This window comes from Carcharhinus amblyrhynchos, chromosome 25 (genome assembly GCF_965287045.1).
Source record: "Carcharhinus amblyrhynchos chromosome 25, sCarAmb.v2.hapA, whole genome shotgun sequence".
Taxonomy (NCBI): domain Eukaryota; kingdom Metazoa; phylum Chordata; class Chondrichthyes; order Carcharhiniformes; family Carcharhinidae; genus Carcharhinus; species Carcharhinus amblyrhynchos.
Genome location: NC_137348.1, coordinates 32,207,140 through 32,231,009, shown reverse-complemented (window position 1 = coordinate 32,231,009; position 23,870 = coordinate 32,207,140). Strand labels below are relative to the sequence as shown.

The following is a 23,870-nucleotide window of genomic DNA, read 5'->3' as shown; positions in this document are numbered from 1 at the left end:
CTTTTATCCCTGCAAATAATTAGCATTAATTCGCCTTGTGAACAGTAAACACTGGAGCCCGATTTCTCTGATATGTCAAGCATTCCATGAAAAATAATAATGTCCAATTCATAAAATGTTTTGGCTTTCAAATCAGTTTGGCCGAGATCATCTCATGATTTTCCAATCATCCCTATAGCAACAAAAAGAAAGATGAGGTGATCAGATTGCACAAGCCTTTGTCAATCTCAACTTGATTTAGGAATTTACTGTGCGTAACTTGCAGAATCGTATGTAGCTTTTTTTTGTCCCATTAGTTCTAGAATTCTGTGTGTTAAGCATTCAAAGCCATGTATTGTTGCCAATAGTAATAGTCCAAAGATTTATGGGTTAGGTTGATAGGCCATTCTAAATTGGCCCTAGCATCAGGGGGATTAGCAGGGCAAATATGTGGGGCTATGGGAATAGTGCCTGGGTGGGATTGTGGTCAGTGATATCAGACTTGATGGGCTGAAAGGCTGCCTCCTGTGTTGTTGATGATCTATAGTAATGTTGTCCTGTGACTAGTTATGAGGATGGTCAGGTTTCTACTTTCCTGACGGGAAAAGGCTTCTCTAAGACTGGGGTCATGCCAAGCAGGGCATGAACATAAAATCCCCTGACTCTTGTGCCCCATCTTCATCCCATCTTCTTTCCAAGGGAATATCGGTGTCCTTGGTCTCCTTCCATGATATCAGAGAAATTTTAACACATTTATTTATTAATGTCACAAGTAGGCTTACAATAACACTGCAGTGCAGCTACTGTGAAAATCCCCTTGTCACCACACGCTGGTACCTGTTCGGGTACAACTGAGGGAGAATTTAGCGTGGCCAATGCACCTAACCCACACATCTTTTGGACTGTGGGAGGAAACCAGAGGAAACCCACGCAGACATGGGGAGAAGTTGCAGACTCTGCACAGACAGTGACCCAAGCTGGGAATCGAACCCAGGTCCCTGGCGCTGTGAGGTAGCAATGCTAACCGCTCTGCTACTGTCTTGCCCTCAGTATCTTAGGTAAAGACTGTTGTAATATGGCCCATTTGCAATTGATGTCCTCATGCTCAACTGCAGCACACATTTCCTCCCCTTCCTGGAGGCAATTGTATGGTGTTTGTCACCTCAATCATCTAAAGTCCACGTGTCTGAATTAGGATTGGCTTCCTTTTTTCATATCCTTATCATTGGCAATCATGCAATGTCTAGGATGGTGCAGAAGAAATAGTCACTTTGGCTGGAGGATTTCTCATGTAGATGGTATAGTCCCTTGGCCTGAAGCATTGTCTTAAAGGGGAAAGGGGAGATCACGTCCAGCTATCTATTTTTGTAAAAGGCCATTTGTATAATTGTTTGCAATGTGTCCTACTCTCCTACCAACTTCCCAGTGCCATATATTGAGGTCTCCCCTGATGTTAGTGGTGGGAAATTCTTCAATTCTTCATTCAACTTAGCCTTAGCCCTTGCGATCTGAAGAGATGCTGAAGTCTGCTCATTACTTCCTCAGCATGGACACTCACAAGGAGTTCCTCTGGTACAATCTTGCATATCTCCTAACAGCGAGCTAAGAAGATGATTCATTCAAGTGTGTGAGCAGGCTGTCTGCTCCACCGTCTTTAGCTGACCAGGCTTGCGATCTGAGCAAAGCAGAGTTTAATTATTGCCAGTTAACAACTTTCTTTCATTGCCAAACTTTTCGTATTCTTTTAACAGCATTCGCTCGCTGAACTTCTCCCCATATTTGCCAGGGTAGGATACTGTGTTGAGCGCTAGCAGTTCATAGAATTGTACAGTGCAGAAGGAAGCCATTCAGCCCATCAAGCCTGCACCACAATCCCACCCAGGCCACGACCCCGTGCATTTACCTGAGTTAGTCCCCCTGACACGAGGGGCAATGTAGCATAACCAGTCCACCTAGCCTGCACATCTTTGGACTGTGAGAGGAAACTGGAGCACCTTGAGGAAACCCATGCAGACATGGGAAGAATGTGCAAACTCCACACCTGACCCAAGGCAGGAATCGAATCCGGGTCCCTGGTGCTGTGAGGCTACAGTGCTAACCATTGTGCCACCATGCTCCCCCTGTAAAGATTGGTTCTGTATGTAAATATAAATTACTTAACACTAAATTAATAACAAATTATGTGTCATCTTGAGGGTGGATTCAAAGATCCACAATCTCTCTCTTGAGAGGCACGTTATGAGGCACACAAAAATGGCTACTATTTTAAGGTATCCTCCCTTTGAGTGACTGTGTTTGCTTTCTCTTTTGCCTACAAACACACAGACCCTATGGTTTAGTGAGCAGGTAGTCAAAAGCAAGTTTTTGCTGTCTTTGTTAGTTGCCTTAGCTGAGAGAATATTCCTGTCTTCCTGCAATGCGTTCAACAAGGCGCTTAGGAACTCTGCAACAATGCTTGGCAAGTTTGACAAGGTAATGAGGCAGGAGGAGCATTTTGCATTTTACCGAGAGAAGCTCTTTGTGACTCCGCTGCACCGCACAGTTGGAGCTTTTCAGGTTTGCGGTGCAGCCAATCAGGCAAGGATCTGGGCCTGACAAACCCGTGTACAATATGGAGACATCAGTTGTCTCTTGGTATGTTGTGTTGTGAGAGCTTGCTTGTAGGGAACAGAACAGAGGTAGTTTGTCTCACTGACTCAGCTCATAAAAATAACACAAATCTGACCGTGTGTGCAAAGTGAGAGGCAGCACAGTGGTTAACATTGCTGCCTCGTCATCCCAGGGACCCGGGTACAGTTGCAGTCTCAGGTGACTGTCTGTGTAAGGTTTGCACGTTCTCCCCGTGTCTGCGTGGATTTTTCCTGGGCGCTCCAGCTTCCTCCCACACTCCAAAAGTGTGCGGGTTAGGTGAATTAGCCGTACTAAATTGCCCCTTAGCATCGGGGGGGGAGGTTAGCAGGGTAAATATATGGGATTTCAGGTTAGGGCCCGGATGGGATTGTTTTCAGTGCAGGCTCAATGGGCCAAATGGTCTCCTCCTGTACGTTAGAGATTCTGAGATTCCCAGTGAAATTTTGGAACGTTTGTTTTAAGTGTTATGACAAAATATAATTCTTGTATTCTGGCCTTGCTGATCTTAACAATAAACAGGTGTTTCATTTTCTAAGTCACTTCCATATTGTACTTTAAAAGGGCTACAATTAATTCAGGGAATCCACAATTAGTCCGAGCTTCCTTTCTCTTTTGCAAGTGATTGCATCACCTTTTGGGGACTTGTTTTTCTCATTCCCAACTATCGCTCTCAGCGCCCAGGAGGAATCAGTTCATGGTGATCACTGGGGGTAGAATTTAATTCTGTTGTTGTGTTGGATATTGCAGCTTCTGGGAATGTACGCTCCTGCCATCCCCACACTGTCATAGAATCACAGAATCCCAACAGTGCAGAAGATGGCCTTTCGGCCCATCGAGTCTGCACTGACAACAATCCCACCCAGGCCCCCATCTCCATCAACCCACATATTTACCCCTCTAATCCCTCTAACTTACGCATCCTAGGATACTAAGGGCCAATTTAGCATGGCCAATCAATCTAACCCACAGATCTTTGGTGTACGGGAGTAAACTGGAGCACGACGCAAGACGGAGAATGTACAAACTCTGCACAGACAGTGACCTGTGGGTGAAATTGAACCCGGGTCCCTGGCGCTATAAGGCAGCACTGCAAACCACTGTGCCACAGTGCTGCCCAGTTTGTCGATTTGAAGGCATCTCCAGCTAAATGAGATCAGTCCATTTCTAACCTGTTGCACTTGAGAATGGACCTCCAGCACAGAACTGTCCCTAATGTGGCAATATCACCCCAATGGGATTGAGATGATTGTTGTGGGAGAAGAAAAATGTCACACTGAGACACAAGGTGAAGATCATTTTTCGGGGGCATGACGGTACAGTGTTTAGCACTACTGCCTCTCAGTGCCAGGGACCCGGCACTAGCCTTGGGCGACTGTGCAAACTCCACACAAACATTCGCCCTGTGCCTGCATGGGATTTCTTCAGGTGCTCCGGTTTCCTCCCACAGTTCAAAGATGTGCAGGTTAGGTGCATTGGCCATGGCCATGTGTAGGTTAGATGGATTAGCCTTGGAAATGTGTGTGGTTAGGGGAGGAGGGTTGGTGAAAGGGCCCGGGCAGGGTACTCTATCAGAGAGAGTTGGTGCAGACTCGATTGGCAAAAAATCACCGTCTGCATTGTAGGGATTCTATGACTTGAAGTTGGATTTGAGGCACTTGTTTAAGTGGAGCTAGGGAAGCCTTTCTCTGTATCTAGCTGTGTCATTCTAGACCTGAGAATGTCTGATGCTGACGCTTTGCAACGCGCAATGGAAATTGACATTCCTCAACTTAACAAAGTTTCAAAATTTTCGAATGTTGCCCACGTTGTTTGTTGTAACTTCTTCCTTGTTACCCACTCATCACTTTCAAAATAGATTCCCAGGTGAAATACCTTGTCATGGTTGCAAGCTGTTTGATTTGATTTATTATTGTCTCATTTATTGGGATACAATGAAATGTATTGTTTCTTGCACGCTACAAAGACAAAATGTAGTACTTATAGAGTACATAGGGAAGAAGGAAAGGAGAGGGTGCAGAATATAGTGTTACAATTACTGATAGGGTGAAGAGAAAGAGCAGCTTAATATAGGATAGGTCCGTTCAAAAATCTGATGACAGCAGGGAAGAAGCTGTTCTTGAATCTGTTTTCAGACTCTTGTATCTTTTTCCCTGTCAGAAGAAGGTGGAAGAAAGTATGTCGGAGGTGCATTAGTGTTCGGGCTGTTACGGTGGTCTTCTTGTTTTTTTATTTAAATAGACTATCATTCCTCTCAAGTAGACAAACTAAGTAACAGAATGGTTCCAAAATGAACTTTATTATAACCAGCTACAGGGCCCCGAATGTCCATTCAGGGCATTGAGTGAAAAATTCAGAAAGGCAATTCAAGTCTCAGCTTTGATTGTAAGTAATTAGCATATACTCGTGACAAAATAAGAATTATCGCTGTTCAATCATAATTATGGTTACATTATGCATACCTCCAATTAAAACTTGTACATGTTATATTGTCAAGAAATGATAGTGATATCTCTGACCAATGGTATCTCAACCTCCATTTCCATTGTTGCTTCTTCTAATGGGCAGACATGAACTGCAGTTTCGTATCATTCAATTAGATATTCCTCGAGCATTATCTGGGCTTGCTTTAATCAAAGTCTATCATTTGCATACAGCTTTACCTGTGTGACTGAGGTTCAGCTTGCAGCTTATGTGATGTTTAAACCTGTGTGATTTTTAACCCTTTTCACTAGAAAGCTTTGAGAAATGTAGAGCAGTTCAGTTCTATTGGTTGGTTAGTCCTTCAACTTGCAGTTCCTGTACTTGTTAAATCCAAAATGATGCTAACCAAAGGCCATTGTTCGATTTTCTTCAATTGTCTTTTCTGTTGCACCCCTCGCCCCCAAAAGCTTATGGGCCTTTTGCTAGCTTTTTAAACTTAACGAGATGAGGCAATGCATCTATTGCAGCTCAAGTAGCTGTGTCGTTTTTTTATTTCTAGGTGTCAGTGGAATTCTCAGAGCAGAAGAGGATTCTGGTACAGAAGCAGACGATGAGACACATCTCACCTTCTACTCAGAACATAGAGGCAGGAGAAGAAGCAAAGGTAATTAGCCAATCAAACCATCTCAGCCATCTCGTGAAATTGCAATCAGGAATGAGACGAGTGGTCAAATTCCTGACGTGACTTTGATTTAGCAGGAGATGCTTGCCGTAAATTTTCATTCCCGCCTGCAATGAAAGGGGAATGTTTGCCAAGCTTCTGTTTTTGTCTCAGTGTGGAGAAATGAACGAGGCCGAAATCTTCCATCTTCATTCGTGGCTGGGAATTTTCCGGTGCGACTGAACGACGTTTTGGCTGGAATGCCAAAATTTCTACTCTTGGTCGCAACGGGACCTGCCACGGATGAGGCCGGAGAATCCCACCCCCTCCTGACTGCAACTCACTGTTAGAAGTGTAGCCATTCAATCTTAGCAAATTTCAGAGTAGTCCTGAGTTAAAAGCAATTTGCTGCGGTAACAGTTCTGACGAAGGGTTGCCCACACTCGAAACCTTGGCTCTGTTCTCTCTCCACAGATGCTGTCAAGCCTGCTGCAATCATTCAGCATTTTCTGTTTTTGTTTTTGAGAATAGCCTTGTCTTTTTCATCAAATGTGTGGCACTTGATGTGTGGAAAACAATAGGTTTTTCAAGAATTTATGCTGAAATTTAGGTTGTTGCTGGAGCTGGTACTGGCTTGTTCAAAGCTGGTTTGAACACATTGCAAACAATACACCACTCACCATTGTCATTTTCATAGAATTCCTACTGTGCAGAAGAGGCCCATCGGGTCTGTACCGATTCTCTGACAGAACATCTTACCCAGGCACTGTCCTCCACCCTATCCCCTTCACCCCACACATTTACCATGGCTAATCCTCCTAAGCTACACATCCTGGGACTTGCTAAGATGCAACTGAGTGTGGCCGATTGCGCACCTTTGGACTGTGGGAGAAAACTGGAATACCCGGAGAAAACCCACACAGTCACGGGGAGAACCTGCAAACTCCACACAGGCAGCGACCCGGGTCCCTGGCACTGTGAGGCAGCAGTGCTAGCCACTGTGCCACCGTCCTGTCCCCTTCTCAATGACAATTAGCTTTATGGAGCCCCACTTGCTGTGGAGTAACATCAATTAACTTAAGATTGCCAGCCTGAAAGTAAGTAGTTTCTGGGAATCACAGAGAAGACACCTCACATCCAAGTTGATCTGAATTAAGTTTGAAAGGTGTAAAAAGGCACTTGTAGAAATACATTCTAATGTGCAAATATTATACAATATTGGGGGTTACCACAAGCCTTGGTTCAAAGTTGCTTGTCCTGAAGCTTTCCAGGCAAGAGAAATGGATGTATTATTATAAATGAGTGAACTGCCAAATAGATTACTTGTTCTTCTGACTACAGAAGAAGGAACATATTCTCTATTTGTCATTACTTGAAAGCACTGAAAAAAAATTCCCTTGCTTATTTGTTCATTCTCCTCCATTCATGAAGTACCTGAACTTGACGATGATATTGTTAACCTTAGGCCAGTGCTAATGTTATCTCGGGGGGCGGGCAGCAGGAAACACTTCGGGAGATACTGCATAGTTTTGCCTCCCACCTTTCGGAAAATACCAAAAATTTCACTTGTCCACCTCCTCATTCGGTGAGCATTGATCAAACCATGTACTCAATCCACTCGATAAAGGAAAGCACTAGTGATGCAGTACTCAGAGTCACCATGTTGTCGTTGCAGTTGTTCATTGTTTCAGCTGCTTTTCTATATAGTCTTTTTTAAAAAAAATCCTTTCCGCAATGCTGCATTCTTGAACTGCGGTAGATCATGTGCTGAAGTTCCCAGGGTACACTTCAGCAGGGAGTTCCAGAATGTTAACCGAGTAATGATGAAAGGCCAGCAATATATTTTTTGTTAATTATTGGACTTGGGTGACACTGGCTGGTCACAATTTATTGCCTATTTCTAGTTGCCCTCGATCAGTGGCAGTTGAGAGTCAGCCATGTTATTGAATGTTTATTTATTAGGGTCACAAGTAAGCTTACATTAATACATTGGGAGGAGACTGGAGCAACCAGAGGAAACTCACTTAGTTATGGGGAGAACATGCAGACTCTGGACAGACAGTGACCCAAGCTGGGAATCGAACCCGGGTCCCTGGTGCTGTGAGGTAGCAGTGCTAACTACTGTGCCACCATGTTGATCTGGCTCTGGAGTCATGTATAGGCCAGACCAGGTAAGGACAGCAGATTTCCTTCCCTAAAGGTCATACCAGATGGGTTTTTCCAACAATCGACTGGTTTCATGGTCATCGGTAGATTCTTAATGCCAGATATTTTTTATTGAATTTAAATTCCACCATTGGCCATCAAACCCAGAGCCCCAAAACATTAGCAGAATTTTTGGTTAATAGTTGAGCAACAATATCATTAGGCCATCATATCCCCTTCCAAGACAGAATGCTATGAGATTTGATGGGGCCACGGACAGGCTGGAGTGAAGGCATTACAGAAGCAGCTGACCGTGGTTTGGCCTTGAACCCTACCCTGACTAACTCTAGCAGCAACTTCCTGTGGCTGGAATGATTGGTCCCCCGCTCCCACAACCATCTTCCTTCCGGCCGAGTTTGATTCTAGTCACGATGCCTTGCTGCCGAGGGCAATCACTTTCACCTTACCTCTGGAGTTCAGCCATGATGGCTATGTTAAGATCAGGCTGTACAAGGCCTAAAGCTGAGTGATCCATGCTGAATCCAAACAAAACAACACTTGGCTTGTCACTGATGAATAAATGCCACATCATAGCACTGTTAATATACCTTCCATTATATTGTTGTTTATCCAGGGGAACAGAGGCATTATCTAGCATTTTCTGTTTTCAGCATCTGCTGTATTCTGCTTTTATTTGGTAATTGTTTGTGCTGAATTTGTAATGCTTCTGTTTTTGGGCAAGACTTTTTCCTGGGCAATTTTTCATATTTGTTGGGTAGATAATAATGTTGCCATTATACTGGAACAACTTGGCTAAGGCTTCAACAACTTCAGGAGGTCTGATCCTCCACACCATCGCTAGGATGTTGCCAATCACAGCCTAAAGTTTCAGTTGCACGTTCAAACCAGGGCTCCCATTTTGATAGCATCAACACAAACTGGTTGGCATGAATAATGTGTTAATAATGTTTCCCAACCTATCTATAAACAAAGGATGGCTCAGATGGTGTTACAGGGCTGTCACGATGATTTCTTGTTGTACGTAAAACTATCGTCCCCCTCAAGTAGCCAGCGACGGAATGGTTTCACCTGAATTTGTTTAAAGACCAAAGATTTAGGACACTGAAATCATTCAGACCATCCAGAGTCAAAAGTTCAGAAATACATAAGTGGTTATAGTACAAATAATTGAATACAAGTAATTAGCATATACCAATAAAAGTCTGGCAGTTATTTCTATCCACTCATTAATTAATTAAGGTTACATCTTATAAAAAGTACAGTTTTCAAAAGCAACAACAATCACTTTACACTTGCTTAATTATAATATCCAATTGGCATGAGATTTTTAATTGCCTCAACTGAGCACTTTTTTTCCATTATCTTTTAAACATCCCAGCTATGTTTGGATGTTAGAGCACGAATCAACTTCCTTGTCCAAAAGGCCTTACCCCAGCATAGTATCTTCCTCTATTGCTTAGCTGAAAGTCAGGTGTCTGGAACTAGCTGCTTACTATCCTGCCGTTAAACGTTGTGTAGGCTTTTGTGATTTGTCTCTGTTAACCCTTTTCTCTGGACACAGTTATTAATCTGACGACTATTTTGCTCCATGATTATTAGCACGGGTATTAATCCTCTCCAGATGGTTTTGCAATGTTAGCTGTTCACCGTGAGATTCTCGAGAGCAACAGGAAAAGTAAGCCAAAAATAGGTGGATTTTGTGTTCGAGTTGAGAAGAGAATTGAATCCATTATCTAGACCAAAACTACTGGAGATGGATTGTGAACTGAATGGGGAATATGCATAATGTAGTTTTGAGAATTGTTTACTTTGTTTTCATTTTTCAAAGATATTTGTTTACTTGGGTCACACTCCATTTATTTTTCCATTCATGGTTGTGAATTCACACATTCTGTGTGGAAACAATGGCAAACCATTCTTGAATATATATGAAACATTTGTGAATTAATTTAACCAAATTAATGAGTTGTTTGTGCATTTTATAGAGTCCGTAGAGCCCCTACAGTGCAGTAGAAGGTCATTCGGCCCATCGAGCCTGCACTGACAACAGTTCAACTCTGGCCCTATCCCCATAATCCCACATATTTACCTTACTAATCCCCCTGACATCCCCCCAATACAGAGGAGCAATTTAGCATTGCCAATCAACCTAACCCACACGTTTTTGCACAACCTAACCCACACAAATTCCCCTCCAATTCGATTTCAAGTTTGCTGATGACACCACCGTAGTGGGTCAGATCTCAAATGGTGACAAGACAGACAGAGTACAGGAATGAGATAGAGAATCTAATGAACTGCTGCGGCAACAATAATCTCTCCCTCAATGTCAACAAAACGAAGGAGGTTGACATCGACTTCAAGAAGTGTAAAGGAGGACATGCCCCTGTCTACATCAATGGGGACAATATAGAAAGGGTCAACAGCTTCAAGTTTTTAGGTGTTCAGATCACCAACAACCTGTCCTCATCCCCCCCCACACCGATACTATAGTTAAGAAAGCCCACCAACGCCTCTACTTTCTCAGTAGACTAAGGAAATTTGGCATGTCAGCTACGACTCTCACCAACCTTTACAGATGCACCAAAGAAAGCATTCTTTCTGGTTGTATCACAGCTTGGTATAGCTCCTGCTCTGCCTAAGACCGCAAGAAACTACAAAAGGTCATGAATGTAGCCCAGTCCATCATGCAAACCAGCCTCCCATCCATTGACTCTGTCGACATTTCCCGCAAAGCAGCCAGCATAATTAAGGATCCCACGCACCCTGGACATTCTCTCTTCCACCTTCTCCCTTCAGAAAAAAGATACAGAAGTCTGAGGTCACATACCAACCGACTCAAGAACAGCCTTTTCCCTGTTGCTGTCTGATTCTCGAATGGGCTTACCTTGCATTAAGTTATTCGTTCTCTACACGCTAGCTATGACTGTAACACTCTCTCGTGTCCTTCCCTACGAATGGTATGTTTTGCCTATATAGTGTGCAAGAAACAATACTTTTCACTGTATGTTAATACATGTGACAAATAAATCAAATCAAATAAAAAAAATTTGGACTCTGTGAGGAAGCCAGAGCACTCAGAGGAAACCCATGCAACGCAGGGAGAAAGTGCAAACTCCACACAGTGACCCAAGCTGGGAATCAAACTCAGGTTCCTGGTATTGAGGCAGCAGTACTAACCACTGTGCCACGATGCTGTCCTATACTGTGCCATAATTCTGGGACTTTCTTCAGCATTAATGGCCCCTTTTAGATTTGCGGACAGACCTGATAACGAGCATTAGTATTCCCAAGATCACAATAAATGTTAAGTTGTTGATGGAATCATTTGAAAAGTTGAATGAACACAAAGTTAACACAGCCCTTAGCCAGTTTATTTCTTGTTACAATTTTTCAAGTCCTCTCCAGAACTAGATGTTGACACAGTCATTTATTTTCCCAACTGTGCCATTACACATTTTGTGTCTTCCCCTACCATGGGCTGAGTCTTTTGACAGACTTTGGGAAAAATTGTAAATTATCCCACCTTAGGGAAAAAGGCACAGGATCAGATTGACCACCTGTTTTATGTTCCACCCAATTTCACTTTCCATGCAGACTTAGTTGCACATTGTGAATGGAACCACTCGATCTCAGTTGCTGACAAAGCTCCCTGCTCCCTTCGCTCCCATTGCCAGGTATTGCTGATGGGGGAATCAGGGAAGATCAGGTGTGAACTGAAGGTGGTGGGAGAATGTGAGAAGCAGCTTAGTGTAAATTGGAAGAAGCAGGGAAATAGAAGTCTCAGCGAGATGAGGTGAGGAATGGCAGGGGTTGTAAACAGAGTAGAACTTGGGTTTAAAAAGCACTCCATGTGATCAAATAACAAAGAACAGTACAGCACAAGAACAGGCCCTTCGACCCTCCAAGTCTGTGCCGATCATGATGCCTGCCTAAAATAAAACCATATGCACTTTTGGAGTCTGTATCCTTCCAGTCCCGTCCTAGTCATGACTTTTAGGCACCCCAAAGTGCTTCCACATGAAAACAAATGTATTAAAACTTGAGCACTGTTGCAATGCGGGGAAAAGTGGCAACTTTTTACATATAAAAGTCTTGCAAACAACAATCAGATAATCAGCACCTCTGCCAGGGCTGCACTCACTTGGTATCAAACTGTATGATGACTCTGGCTTGAACTCGTGGACTCAGATGCAGCAGCCGAAGACAAGATCCAGGCTGACGTGTAGAATACCAGCATGACCTTAGTGGAGGGCAGAATAATGTTAGTACACAGCAATATCATATTAGTGACAAATGATAATGACCAGAGTGTCTGGTTTTGTGATGTTGATTGAAGGAGTATTGGCCAAAACACTTTCCCAAAACAGTGGATGTCATATCCACTTGCATCTCACTTTGGTGAATAGGATACTTCTCGCTACTTTGGCATGACTGTCATCCACTGATGCCATCTCATGGATGTGACCTTCTCTCCATTTTTCCAGGCTTCTATTTTATTGGGCTTTCCCTTTTCTGGTCTACGTATTGAACAGTTTCGCTCCTTCATTTCCAAGGGACCTAATTTTTCCAACGAACAAACACTATACTTTGTTTTAAAGCTTAGTTTTCCTTAAGATTCTTACAACCTTATAGGTTGCATCTTCTGTCATTTGCAAGAAATCTGATAATACTTCATGTAGGATCCCAACTACTATGCGATCATGTATCAATTTGTCCCTCAATATTCCATAGAAGCATTGCAGAGAAGGTTCAGTCAGCTGATCCTTGGGCTGTTTTATGAGGAAGGGCTGAGCAGGTTAGGCCTGTATTTGATAGAATGATAGGATAGAAAAATGAGAAATGATCTTGTTGAAACAAAAAAGATTGTGAGGGGACTTGGCAGGGTGGATGCTGAAAGGCTGTTTCCTCTGATCAGAGAGACTAGAACTTGTGGACATGGTTTAAAAATAAGAGGTCTCCCATATAAGACAGACAAGGAGAATTTTTCTTTCTCGGTGGGTTATTAGTCTTTGGAAGTCTTTTCCCCAGAGAGCAGTGGGGGCTGGGTAACAATGTTTTTATGGCTGAGTTAGGTAGATTCTTAACTGCCAAGGGAGTTGAGGGGTATGGGGGTAGACGGGGAAGTAAAGGCCATGATCACATTACCCATGATCAAATGGTGGAGCTGGCTCGAGGGACCTACTCCAGCTCCAAGTTTATATGTTCATATGTTTCAGTGCAATGCACCTGCAGATATCCTGTGGATGTGAACAACATGAGATACGTGTTTTATATCTTAGTTTGCTAACTATGTACCCATCCTGCAGTACATGTTGTGTTGTTAGGTAGATTACCATGGGACTAATGAAAATATTGCAGACGCTGGAAATCTGAAATCAAGCAGAATGTGCTGGATAATCCCAGCAGGCCTGATAACGTCTGAGGAGAGAGAAAGAGAGTTAGCCTTCCTAGTCCGTATGATCCTTCTGCAGATCTGAGTCGAGGTCTGGTGCAGATCTTTTGTGCTACTCATTGTAATTGTCGGTTCGTTCCCTGCGAGACCGAGACACAATTTTTCAGAAATAACATTGAGAAAGTTTCCATTATTTTCATGAATTTCCATATGGAACTTTTTAATGGGCTCTATTTTGTCATGAATCCACAACAGATGTCAACTCAATTGACACCAATGTCAGCTATGCATTTTATGAAAAGGCTTGTTTACAGAGCCAAGAGAGCAAGTTATTGCTGTGATTCAGTTGATATATATCTGATAATAACATATCAGTTAACTTCTAAGTAGGCCATTCATCATATATAATCTTAGTTGTTGTTTATTGGCAATTTACATTTTGATTTAATGAGAATAATTATGGTCGTCTTCTGAATATCAACCGGAGCTTTTTTATAATATCCAACAGTATAATCTTGTCATTATAATCAACTTCCATCATTTGTAAGAGAAGCATTGATGTGTTCAAAACCAAAGTTTATGATTCCACTAACTTGGTTTTGGTGCCACCTAGTGGCTTGGAAGAATCCCTTACTCCCTGGTTTATTGATAAACTTGGGATTGGAAAGCAAAGCTGCATGGTTAAAGTTAGCTTTTTTGATTTGATTTATTATTGTCACACGTATTGGTATACGGTGAAAAGTACTGTTTCTTGCACACGATACAGACAAAGCATACCATTAATAGAGAATGAAAGGAGAGAGTGCAGAATGTAGCATTAATTAAGTTGTGCATTTTCTTTCAGCTCATATGAGATGCAGTGAGTTTATTTTTGATTCAGTTATTTCTTTTTGGAGAAATTAAAAGTTACATCAATAATTCCTCTCCCAGTAAAGTGCAAAATGATGCTGACTTGTACTGGCATCTTTTTTTTAAATTCATTCATGGAACATGGCCAGCATTTATTGCCCATCCCTAGTTGCCCAAGGGCAGTTGAGAGCCAACCACATCGCTGTGGCTTTGGAGTCACATGTAGACCAGGCCAGGTGATTTTCTGCCCTAAAGGACATTAGTGAACCAGATGTGTTTTTCTGACAGTCAACAACTGTTTTATGGTCATTAGTAGATTCTTAATTCCAGATACTTTTTTAGTTGAATTCAGATTCCATCATCTGCCATGGCAGGATTTGAAGCAGGGCCGCCGACAATAGCTGAGTTTCTGGATTAATAGTCTAGCAATAATACCACCAGACCATTGCCTCCCTACATCTTGCAGTGATGTCCTCGACAGAAGTTCTTCCCAAACCATGAATTGGCCCAGAAATCTTGAGATACAATGCAAAATTTTAATGCATTTTGGAAAGCTAGGTCTTTGACAGATAAACAATGACAATGAGGCATAGAGAGGCAATGCAATCTTCTATACAAATAGCATTATTTTTACTTTGGCGTAAAGCTTATTGCGTCATATCAGCATTAGATTCCTTGGATTATGTTATTGTGTGGTGAGTTTATTTTGGCTTTATGTAATGTGTTGTGAGTTCTATTGTTGGCTTTCTTCTCTGTGACATTTAGCTGGTATCTTTGCTGATATTATCTAAAAACGTGGGCCGCCCGCTTCCATTAATTCCCTGTCTACCCCCATAAGCTAGGCCCTCTTGGTGCCTGCCACATGGCAAGACATGGATAAGCTAATGCTTGACGAAATTGATAGCATCATCTCTAGCTCCCACTAGCAACTTCATGCCTATTGGCTTTGTACGTGTCATTCTTCATGGAACAGAATCATAGAATCCCGAGGTTGCAGAAGTGGCTATTTGATCCACCAAGTCTGCATCTACTCTCTAACAGTATTTCACACAGACCCTACTCCTGTAAGTTGCCACATTTCCCATGGCTAATCTGTCTAATCTATAGATTTTGGGACATTAAGGATCAATTTACCATGGCCAAACTGCACATCTTTGGACTATGGGAGGAAACCAGAGCACCAGTTGAGACCCACACAGGCACAGAAAAAATGTGCAAACTCCACATAATCACCCAGAATGGAACCCGGGTCCCCAGGGTTCTGAGGCAGCAGTGTTAACCTCTGTGCCATCATGCTGCCCATGTTGTACCAGATGCCACTTCATTTTGACCAGCCTTTGCCAACCTAGTGCAGGCTATGTCAGTCTTGCCATTGGTCACAATTGTATGAAATTAGGATTTGCAGGGTCTAAAACTATGTCACTCGAATCGGTTGGACCACAGTCAATACCCAGAATCAAAGTTTAACAGGGCAGAATAGCTACAACTATACTGACTGTTCAGGGATAAAATGGAGAGCCCTTTTTTTTGCAACAGAATTATACAAATGTATTTCTATCGGTGTTGTACAGATGAGGATTTGAAGTTACAGTAAGAAATGTAAGTGACGTTATCTCAAGGCAAAAACTAAACTAAGAGCATTGCATCTGCATCCAAGTGGAACACAAGCTGCATTTCCATGGCTATCTCACTGTGCCGCAAGATGTGAATTAATCCTTCATGAGCTACACCCACATTAAGATTATTTGTGCTTATAAAATAACAGGCATGCTGATGTTCAGTACACAGAGTCTTATGTCAGTTTCAGGTGGCATTACTATCCGTGACCTTACAAGAAACTTCAGATTCAAAGGTCTTCAATTCGCAGACCCAGTACCATTTCCAAGTAAGGTTCATCCTCTCCTCCTCATAAAAACACCTCAAGTAAAACAAAATGCTGAAATCCCACACAAAGAAATGATTGCCAGAAACATCTGCCCCGGAATCTTACCATTGTTCACACTGGCAGGATTTTCCCATCCTGCCACAGTGAACGGAGATTTGGCTGGCTGCCAAATTCTCCCACTCTGCTGCAGCGGGAGCGTGGAGTGAACGGCAGGTAACTCCCCATCCCGGTTTCAGTTTTCACAATTTTTCAAGGGTATTATTTCCTCCTCCTCAAGGTGCAAACAAGAACGTGGACTTTTGGGGTAACTCTTTCTCTTTATTTCTGGGATATCAAACATTACACGTATGGCGTATTTGGAGGATCTTCAGGTTGAATGATCATGCAACCCATCTACATTCTTGTCCACTAATTTAATACAATTGAACAATTGCATGGTTTGCATGATGGAAGTACTATTCTCCTCACTTATTCTCTTTGTCCTGTTTGTGCTCCACTGTGCAACACTCTGCAACCAAACATTAGAGGCAACTCGACTAATAAACCAGCCTTATCAACTTCACAAATGACCAATCTTTCCATGGCATTGAGGCCTCAGAACATGAGGAGGAGTAAAGTGACTTTGCTATTTTCCCACTCCATGGTTAACCGTAACAGAGGCTTTTTGAGAATTTAGAGAGAATATGATTTGATTTGATTTATTATTATCACATGTATTAACATACAGTGAAAAGTATTTTTCTTATGCATTATACAGACAAAACATACTGTTCGTAGAGAAGGAGAGAGTGCAGAATGTAGTGTTACAGTCATAGCTAGGGTGTAGAGAAAGATCAACTTAATGCAAGATAAGTCCAGTCAAAGGTTTGACAGCAACAGGAAAGAAGCTGTTCTTGAGTCGGTTGATACATGACCTCAGACTTTTGTAACTTTTTCCCAAAGGAAGAAGGTGGAAGGGAGAATGTCCGGGATATGTGGGGTCCTTAGTTATGCCGGCTGCTTTGCCGAGGCAGCGGGAAGTGTAGACAAACTTACAGTCAGATACGTAAGCGACATTATCATTATATTCTTTCACGAAATCGATGCTTTACTGATTCTCTGAAAGTCCCATCATTTAAGTTTTGAGGTTGTAAATGATTACTCAGACACATTTTCTGAGGTTAACAAAGAACAAGATAAGGTTTGCCAGCACCATTCATATAGTTGCACATTCATTTGGGTCCACACACACTCAAGCAATTAAGTACAGATGATGGAGTAAGAGTATATAGGTCTTTTTTTTAACCGTTCATGTAAGATCAAACAATTGTACAGTTAGCAGTTCCTTCACTAGTCTCAATGTACTAATTGAGCATTGTAGTAATTTTGTGCTGCTGTCCTCCTGGGTGTGTTTGTGTGGAGTGGAATTCCACATTTAAAAAAATCTTAGTTTTCAGGCGGACTTTCTTCTCAGGATGGTTGTTTTGCAAACCAGGCACAACACTTTCAAGAGAGAGAGAGAACACACAGCGTCAATCTGCCTGTTGGGATTAAAGGGCACAGATAATTGGAGGCAAACGATATTTTATTAATTTTCTAATGAGGAATAAGATGACACATTTGTAATCTTTTAGTTCCAGGGAGTGCGGGGGAGGTTCAATTGAAATGATCATTTGCTAACCTTAAAAATCCTCTTCCTCCTGAAAAAACTTGTCTCAACTTTTCAGATGTTGCTCATGAGAATTTAGTGCACAAGAACCGAGAGTTCATGCTATTGCCGTGATATCAGTGTTGGCTTAATGAATGAGGACTGTAAAGCACACCAAGTGGAGGAGCGGAGTATTGCTGGCAGCAACCTCTGCATTCCGACATTTAATTGTATCTGAATGCCAGAATGAATCCTGTAATAACAGCAAGCATGAACATAAGAAATAGGAGCAGGAGTAGGCCATCTAGCCCTTCGAGCCTGCCCCGCCATTCAATAAGATCATGGCTGATCTGTCGTGGCTCAGTTCCACATTCCCGCCCTCTCTCCATAACCCTTAATCCCCTCTCTTATCAAAAACCCATCAACCCGCGTCTTAAAAATATTTAGCGAGGCAGCCTCCACCACTTCAACAGGCAGAGAATTCCAGACATTCACCACCCTTTGAGTGAAGAAGTTCTTCCTCAACTCCGTTCTAAACTGCCCCCCCTTTATCTTGAGGCTGTGCCCCCTAGTCCTACTGTCCTTTCTGAGCAGGAAGAGTCTCTCCACCTCTATCCTATCCATCCCATTCATCATCTTATACGTCTCAATGAGATCTCCCCTCATTCTTCTAAACTCTAACGAGTACAAGCCTAGTTTATTCAGCCTCTCCTCATAGCTCAACCCCCTCAACTCCGGAATCAGCCTAGTAAACCTCCTCTGCACTCCCTCCAAGGCCAAAATATCCTTGCGTAAGTACGGCGCCCAAAACTGCACACAGTAGTCCAGCTGCGGCCTCACCAATGCCCTATATAGCCGCAGCAAGACCACCCTACTTTTATATTCAATCCCCCTCGCTATGAAGGCCAGCATCCCATTCGCCTTCCTGACCACCTGCTGCACCTGCAGGCTGGGTTTTTGCGACTCATGCACAAGGACCCCGAGGTCCCTCTGCACCGTCGCCTGATGCAGTTTTTCGCCACGTAAGTAATAGTCCTTCCTACCATTCTTCCTACCAAAGTGGACCACCTCACACTTGCCAACATTAAATTCCATTTGCCATTTCCTGGCCCATCCGCCCAGCCTATCTAGATCCTTCTGTAGACTCTCCACACCCTCCGCGCAATTTGCCGTTCCACCAATCTTGGTGTCATCAGCAAATTTCGACACCATACACTCGGTTCCCTCCTCCAGATCATCTATATAAATGGTAAATAGCTGAGGCCCCAGCACTGACCCCTGGGGCACTCCACTCGTCACCAACCGCCAATCCGAATAGCACCCGTTGACCCCCACTCTCTGCCTCCTATTTGACAACCAATCCTCTATCCATGCTAACACCCTACCCCCAACTCCATGTCCCCTGACCTTCTGCAATAACCTCTTGTGAGGTACCTTGTCAAACGTATGAATATAGCAAATTCCAGGCCCAGAAACCTGTTAATGAAGGTTCCCTCTGTCAGGTTGAGTGAAATTATTTTATAATAAATACTAAACTGAAATTGCTTCATTGTAGCATTTGCAGCATTGCTGCATTCTATGACCAAAAATATCGATTAACAAATGATGAATCCTGGTTTCAAAAAAAATCATTAAATCTGCAAAACAAATTGCCCTTCTGAAAAGATCCAACCAGAAGATCAACTGGATTAAAAACGAATCATGTTGCTCTACTCAGTTACTCTCACCATATTACCCCCAGTTTGTTTCGCCTTTAGGCTTGTTTCATGTTATGAAACATTTCTTACCTTCTCCCCAAGCGCACCTTTCGATTTTTGACTGCAAGGTACTTCACATAAACTTAGTTCAAGAATACATTCAAGACTCACATGAATTCCTTCTGAAAATAGATTTCCAAGACGTGGAGAATTCTGACTCACGGCCGTCTCATTACACCCTGAAGTCATTATGTTCACGACGAACAGGGGAATTACACAGAGGCTGAACACGGTTGAAATTGTACCTAGGCTTTTCGCAAACTTCTGAGTGGCAGCTAACTTGGCAAAGATTGTGAACTGAAAAATATAAATGAGTTCATTATCAAACACCCCCCTGATAAGGCATTAGTAGATGCTTTTTGTGGGCGGCACGGTATGGCAATGATTAGCACTGCTGCCTCACAGCATCAGGAATCCAGGTTCGATTCCTGGCTTGGGTCTGTGTGGAGTCTGCACAACTGTGCACTGATGCCTGACCTCCTGTCCACATGTTGCAACAGTTGCTCTGAGATCTGCTGTCATGCTTCCCCCCCCCCACCCCACCCCATCTCTCTCCAATGGAACACATAAATATCCCGCATACACATACACACCAATATCATTCTGCACAATACATACTACAAAAGGGAAAATGAAGGAAAAAGGCAAGCAGAGAATTTACAGTCCACTTGTTTCCAAATGTTCAATGAATATTAATAAGGAATAATAGTATGACCATATCTTTAATGAGGTGCTGTATTGGGAGCTCTGACTGATGCACTAGCCCGATAGCCAAAGAGCTGTTACTTAGCGCAGATCGAGCCTTCTCAGTTATTGCACCGCAGTATTTGCTTTCCATGTGGGATTGGAAAGAGCAAGAATGATGGGCATGTCACTGGTGATGTGGGCACAAGCACCAAATGTCTCTGCTTTTGAAGGGACACAATGAACCCATCAAACGCAAGGTGGGCTGCATTGCCTTATCTTGTCATCCTGGATCTTTTTTGTCTTTCTCATGGCGACCATGAATTTCGATTCAATTAGATTTTAAATTTGTTTTTTGGAGCAAGCATTTGGGTTTGTCCGGAACATTCTGGGCATTGGCTTTGTAATTTTGAGGATGGAGTAAAAAGTTTTAAGAAAAATCAAGAGAAAATATACATTGATAATTTGGGAAAAGTGGTAAAGAATACAACCGCACGAAGGATAAGTTTTAATTTTATCTTCACTGGGCCTATTTGAGTCATAGCAATCATAGATGTTTACAGCATGGAAACGGACCCTTCAGCCCGACTTGTCCATGCTGCTCAGTTTTTAACCACTAAGCTAGTTCCAGTTGCCCACATTTGGCACATGTCCCTCTATACCCATCTTACCCATGTGACTGTCTGCTTTTTAAGATACAAAATTGTACCCACCTCTACCATCTCTGGCAGCTTGTTCACGACACTGACTACCCTCTGTGTGAAATAATTGCCCCCCTCTGGATTCTTTTGTATCTCTCCCCCTCACCTTAAACCTGTGCCTTCTAGTTTTCCAATGTCAGCTTTAATATTAGATTTCCCAACTTTTGGAACTTTGAAAATTTCTGCTATTGTGAACTGTTGGTTTGATCATTGCAACGAGAAGGATGCCACAAGCTGGCTGTTCTAAATAAAGATTTGTTTTCAGTCTGTGCATGCAAACTCAAAACACAATGTCCAACATTCGCTGTGTTTCCACAATTGGACACCATTTGCTAAATAACCCTCAAAGTGCCAAGAATTATACTGACAACCAATTTAAGATCATCAGTCAGGCTTATAGTGTGGTGCATTTGTGTGCTACATTTATTAATACACGAGGCCTCATTCTTTGGAGATACACATAGTGCCTGGTTCAGCTAAACAAAATAAGTGACAGTCATTTGCTGACTCATTCCTCAGGGTAATGTATTAACCAAACGTTATCAAGCTGCTTGGTTGAAATTTCAAACCAGGCTTAGCAGTTAACTGCCAATCACCTGGTGCATTCTCCATGGCAACACCTCCACCAATCAGAATCTATTTGCCAACTAATCAGCACTTTCTTCTCATCTTGTATAAATTGTTTTCCCCTCACATTAGTAATCTTGAAAAGTATCCTGGTGAGGGCAAGATGAAAATCTTCGACAAGTCTCTTTATTCAGCAACATTCCAGTTCTGTACAAGTGAATGGCTATAAATGGTAGTCTTTGAAGTGACCATTCTGGAGAAGCAAGTAAGCAGACAAGATATGTATGTTCTCTTCTGTGCTCGAGGGAGTCTCTCATCAAGAATGAATCATTGTGTTGGGGAAGTACTAAACTGTCATGATTTTACACAAAGGAATCTTCTATTGAGTCACTAGAAAGGGGGTTTCTTCACAAAATTTCTCTTCGCAGGCTGCCTCTAATCATCACTATTTAAGCAGTAGGCACACTATTAAACAAACATCAAAAGTTGGCTACCTCTATTGCCCTACAGTACAGGAAGAGGCCATTCAGCCCATCGAGTCTGTACCAAACACAATCCCACCCCAGTCCTATCCCCATATCCCCATATTACATAACACTACACATTTACCCACCAATCCTTCCGACCTATACATCTCAGGACACTAAGGGAAATTTTAGCATGGCCCATCAACCTAACCTGCACATCTTTGGACTGTGGGAGAAAACCGGAGCACCTGGAGGAAACCCACGCAGACATGAGGAGAATGTGCAAACTCCACACAGACAGTGACCAAAGCCGGGAATCGAACCTATGTCCCTAATTAGGATTATTTACCAATTCAGGAATGAATAATAACTAAGGAATATAAACAGTTCATATGTACTTTGTAAAATGAAAGACTTAAGTAGGAAATTACTTACATCCTACATTGTTCAACAGATGGATGAATAGTCATGTTTTGTATATGACCAGGATCCTTGAGTCAAGTTCGCAAATCAGTTAAGGTATAGTCGCTGCATAAGAACACTATTTCATCCAACATCAATCTTTTCAAACTTTTGGAGCATCAGGTCTCTTTCATGACCACATCTTGAATTACTTTTCTCCCCCATCATCCTGAGGCTAGCCTGTAAGATCCACTGGTTACTGGGTGAATTCTTATGCCATGGCCAAGGATCTGTTGCCCAAGCACAGATAGACTGTACTGTGCCAGGTGTCCACCTTCTGGAATATCGTTTTAATATCTTCACTGATTCTAGCAATAATTAACGTGTCAACAGCTGTCCGCAAATAGTCAAGCATGGACTTCAGTTGAGCTTGATTTGGTGACAGCTTTCCAATTCAAAGAGGGGGGTGAAAGGTGTAGGATTCAACTGAGGTTTGAATATTAAGAAGCAATTGTCATCATGTATTTTGTTTCTCCTCTACAGAGTTTAGAGAGGTTTTCCTTTAACTTAAAAAAAAACTTGTGAAACGTATGGGCGAGATTTTACGGCCTCACTTGGGCGAGACTGGAAATTCTTGCCCAAGGTCAATGAAGATTTCCGCTATCGAATCCTTGACAGCACCGATTCTGTGGCACTGGTCATAATAGAGCACTTGGCACTGAAAATATTATCTCATCAGTCAATATAATAATGGCTGGGAATAAAAAACGACATTGATCTTATTTTGCAATGTGATGTGAATGGTTTATAAATAATGCTGTAATATTTTCACTGGATGCATAAGTGCTTTGATTTTTTACGCACAAGGCACACTGCTTGCCATTAGGATGGTGCTTCCAAAGCAAAAGAATCCATCTAATCGTTTTCAACTGAGCTTGTATCTGTTAAAATATATTAAGAATGTTCAATCTATATTTAAATACCGGCTCCGTAGAGTGCTGATGTTCCACAGATAGAAATAGTCACTAAATCTTGCTTCCGTTTGTTGAGAACAGCTCATTTCCAACATGTGCTAAAAATAGCTAATATTACAAACAGGGTGTTTGTGGTCACAAACCCATTTTCCGTCTGGTATGGCTGTGGTTCTGTGATTTGCAATGAAATTAAGGAGGAATCTTTGGACCTGCACTTGGTTGTGCCACCTGCAGTTCGAGGTTTCAGCCTTCATTTGGACCTTGCCGTGGTGGGAATAAGGATTTAAGGCTGTGAAAGTTCATACAGTGTGGAAGAGGCCCATCGAGTTCACACCAACACACCAGAAGTGCCTGAACCCTCGAGAGGAATTACATGTCGAGAGGCCTTGCTTTTTAGTCTGCTGCGTAATTTGCTGAATCCTCCTTGCAAGACCTCATCCCTCTTTCTATCATTGGTACCAACACGTACCTCTGCCTTATCGCCTTCCCTCTTCAGAATGCCCTGCAGTCATTCAGTGACGTCGCACCAGGGAGGCAACATACCATCCTGGAGCCATGTTCACAACCACAGTAGCACCTACTACCCCAACAATGGAATCCCCTATTACTGTTGCCCCCTTTCCCTGCTTCCCCAACCCAGCAATCCCCCTTCTATACAGACAGGCTTCTTGTGATACCAGAAGCTTGGGCTCCATTTGCACTCC

At 42.6% G+C, this 23,870-nt stretch overlaps 1 protein-coding gene across 5 annotated transcripts in view; it reads left to right on the top strand.

Moving 5' to 3' along the window:
* Positions 1–23,870, top strand: part of astn2 (astrotactin 2) — a 1,598,826-nt gene that overhangs the window by 593,538 nt on the left and 981,418 nt on the right. For all 5 annotated transcript variants that reach the window (XM_080212454.1, XM_080212453.1, XM_080212456.1 and 2 more), the window contains one exon: positions 5,591–5,695. In XM_080212454.1, the coding sequence (XP_080068580.1) occupies positions 5,591–5,695 (105 nt within the window). The remainder of the gene's footprint in view (positions 1–5,590; positions 5,696–23,870) is intronic.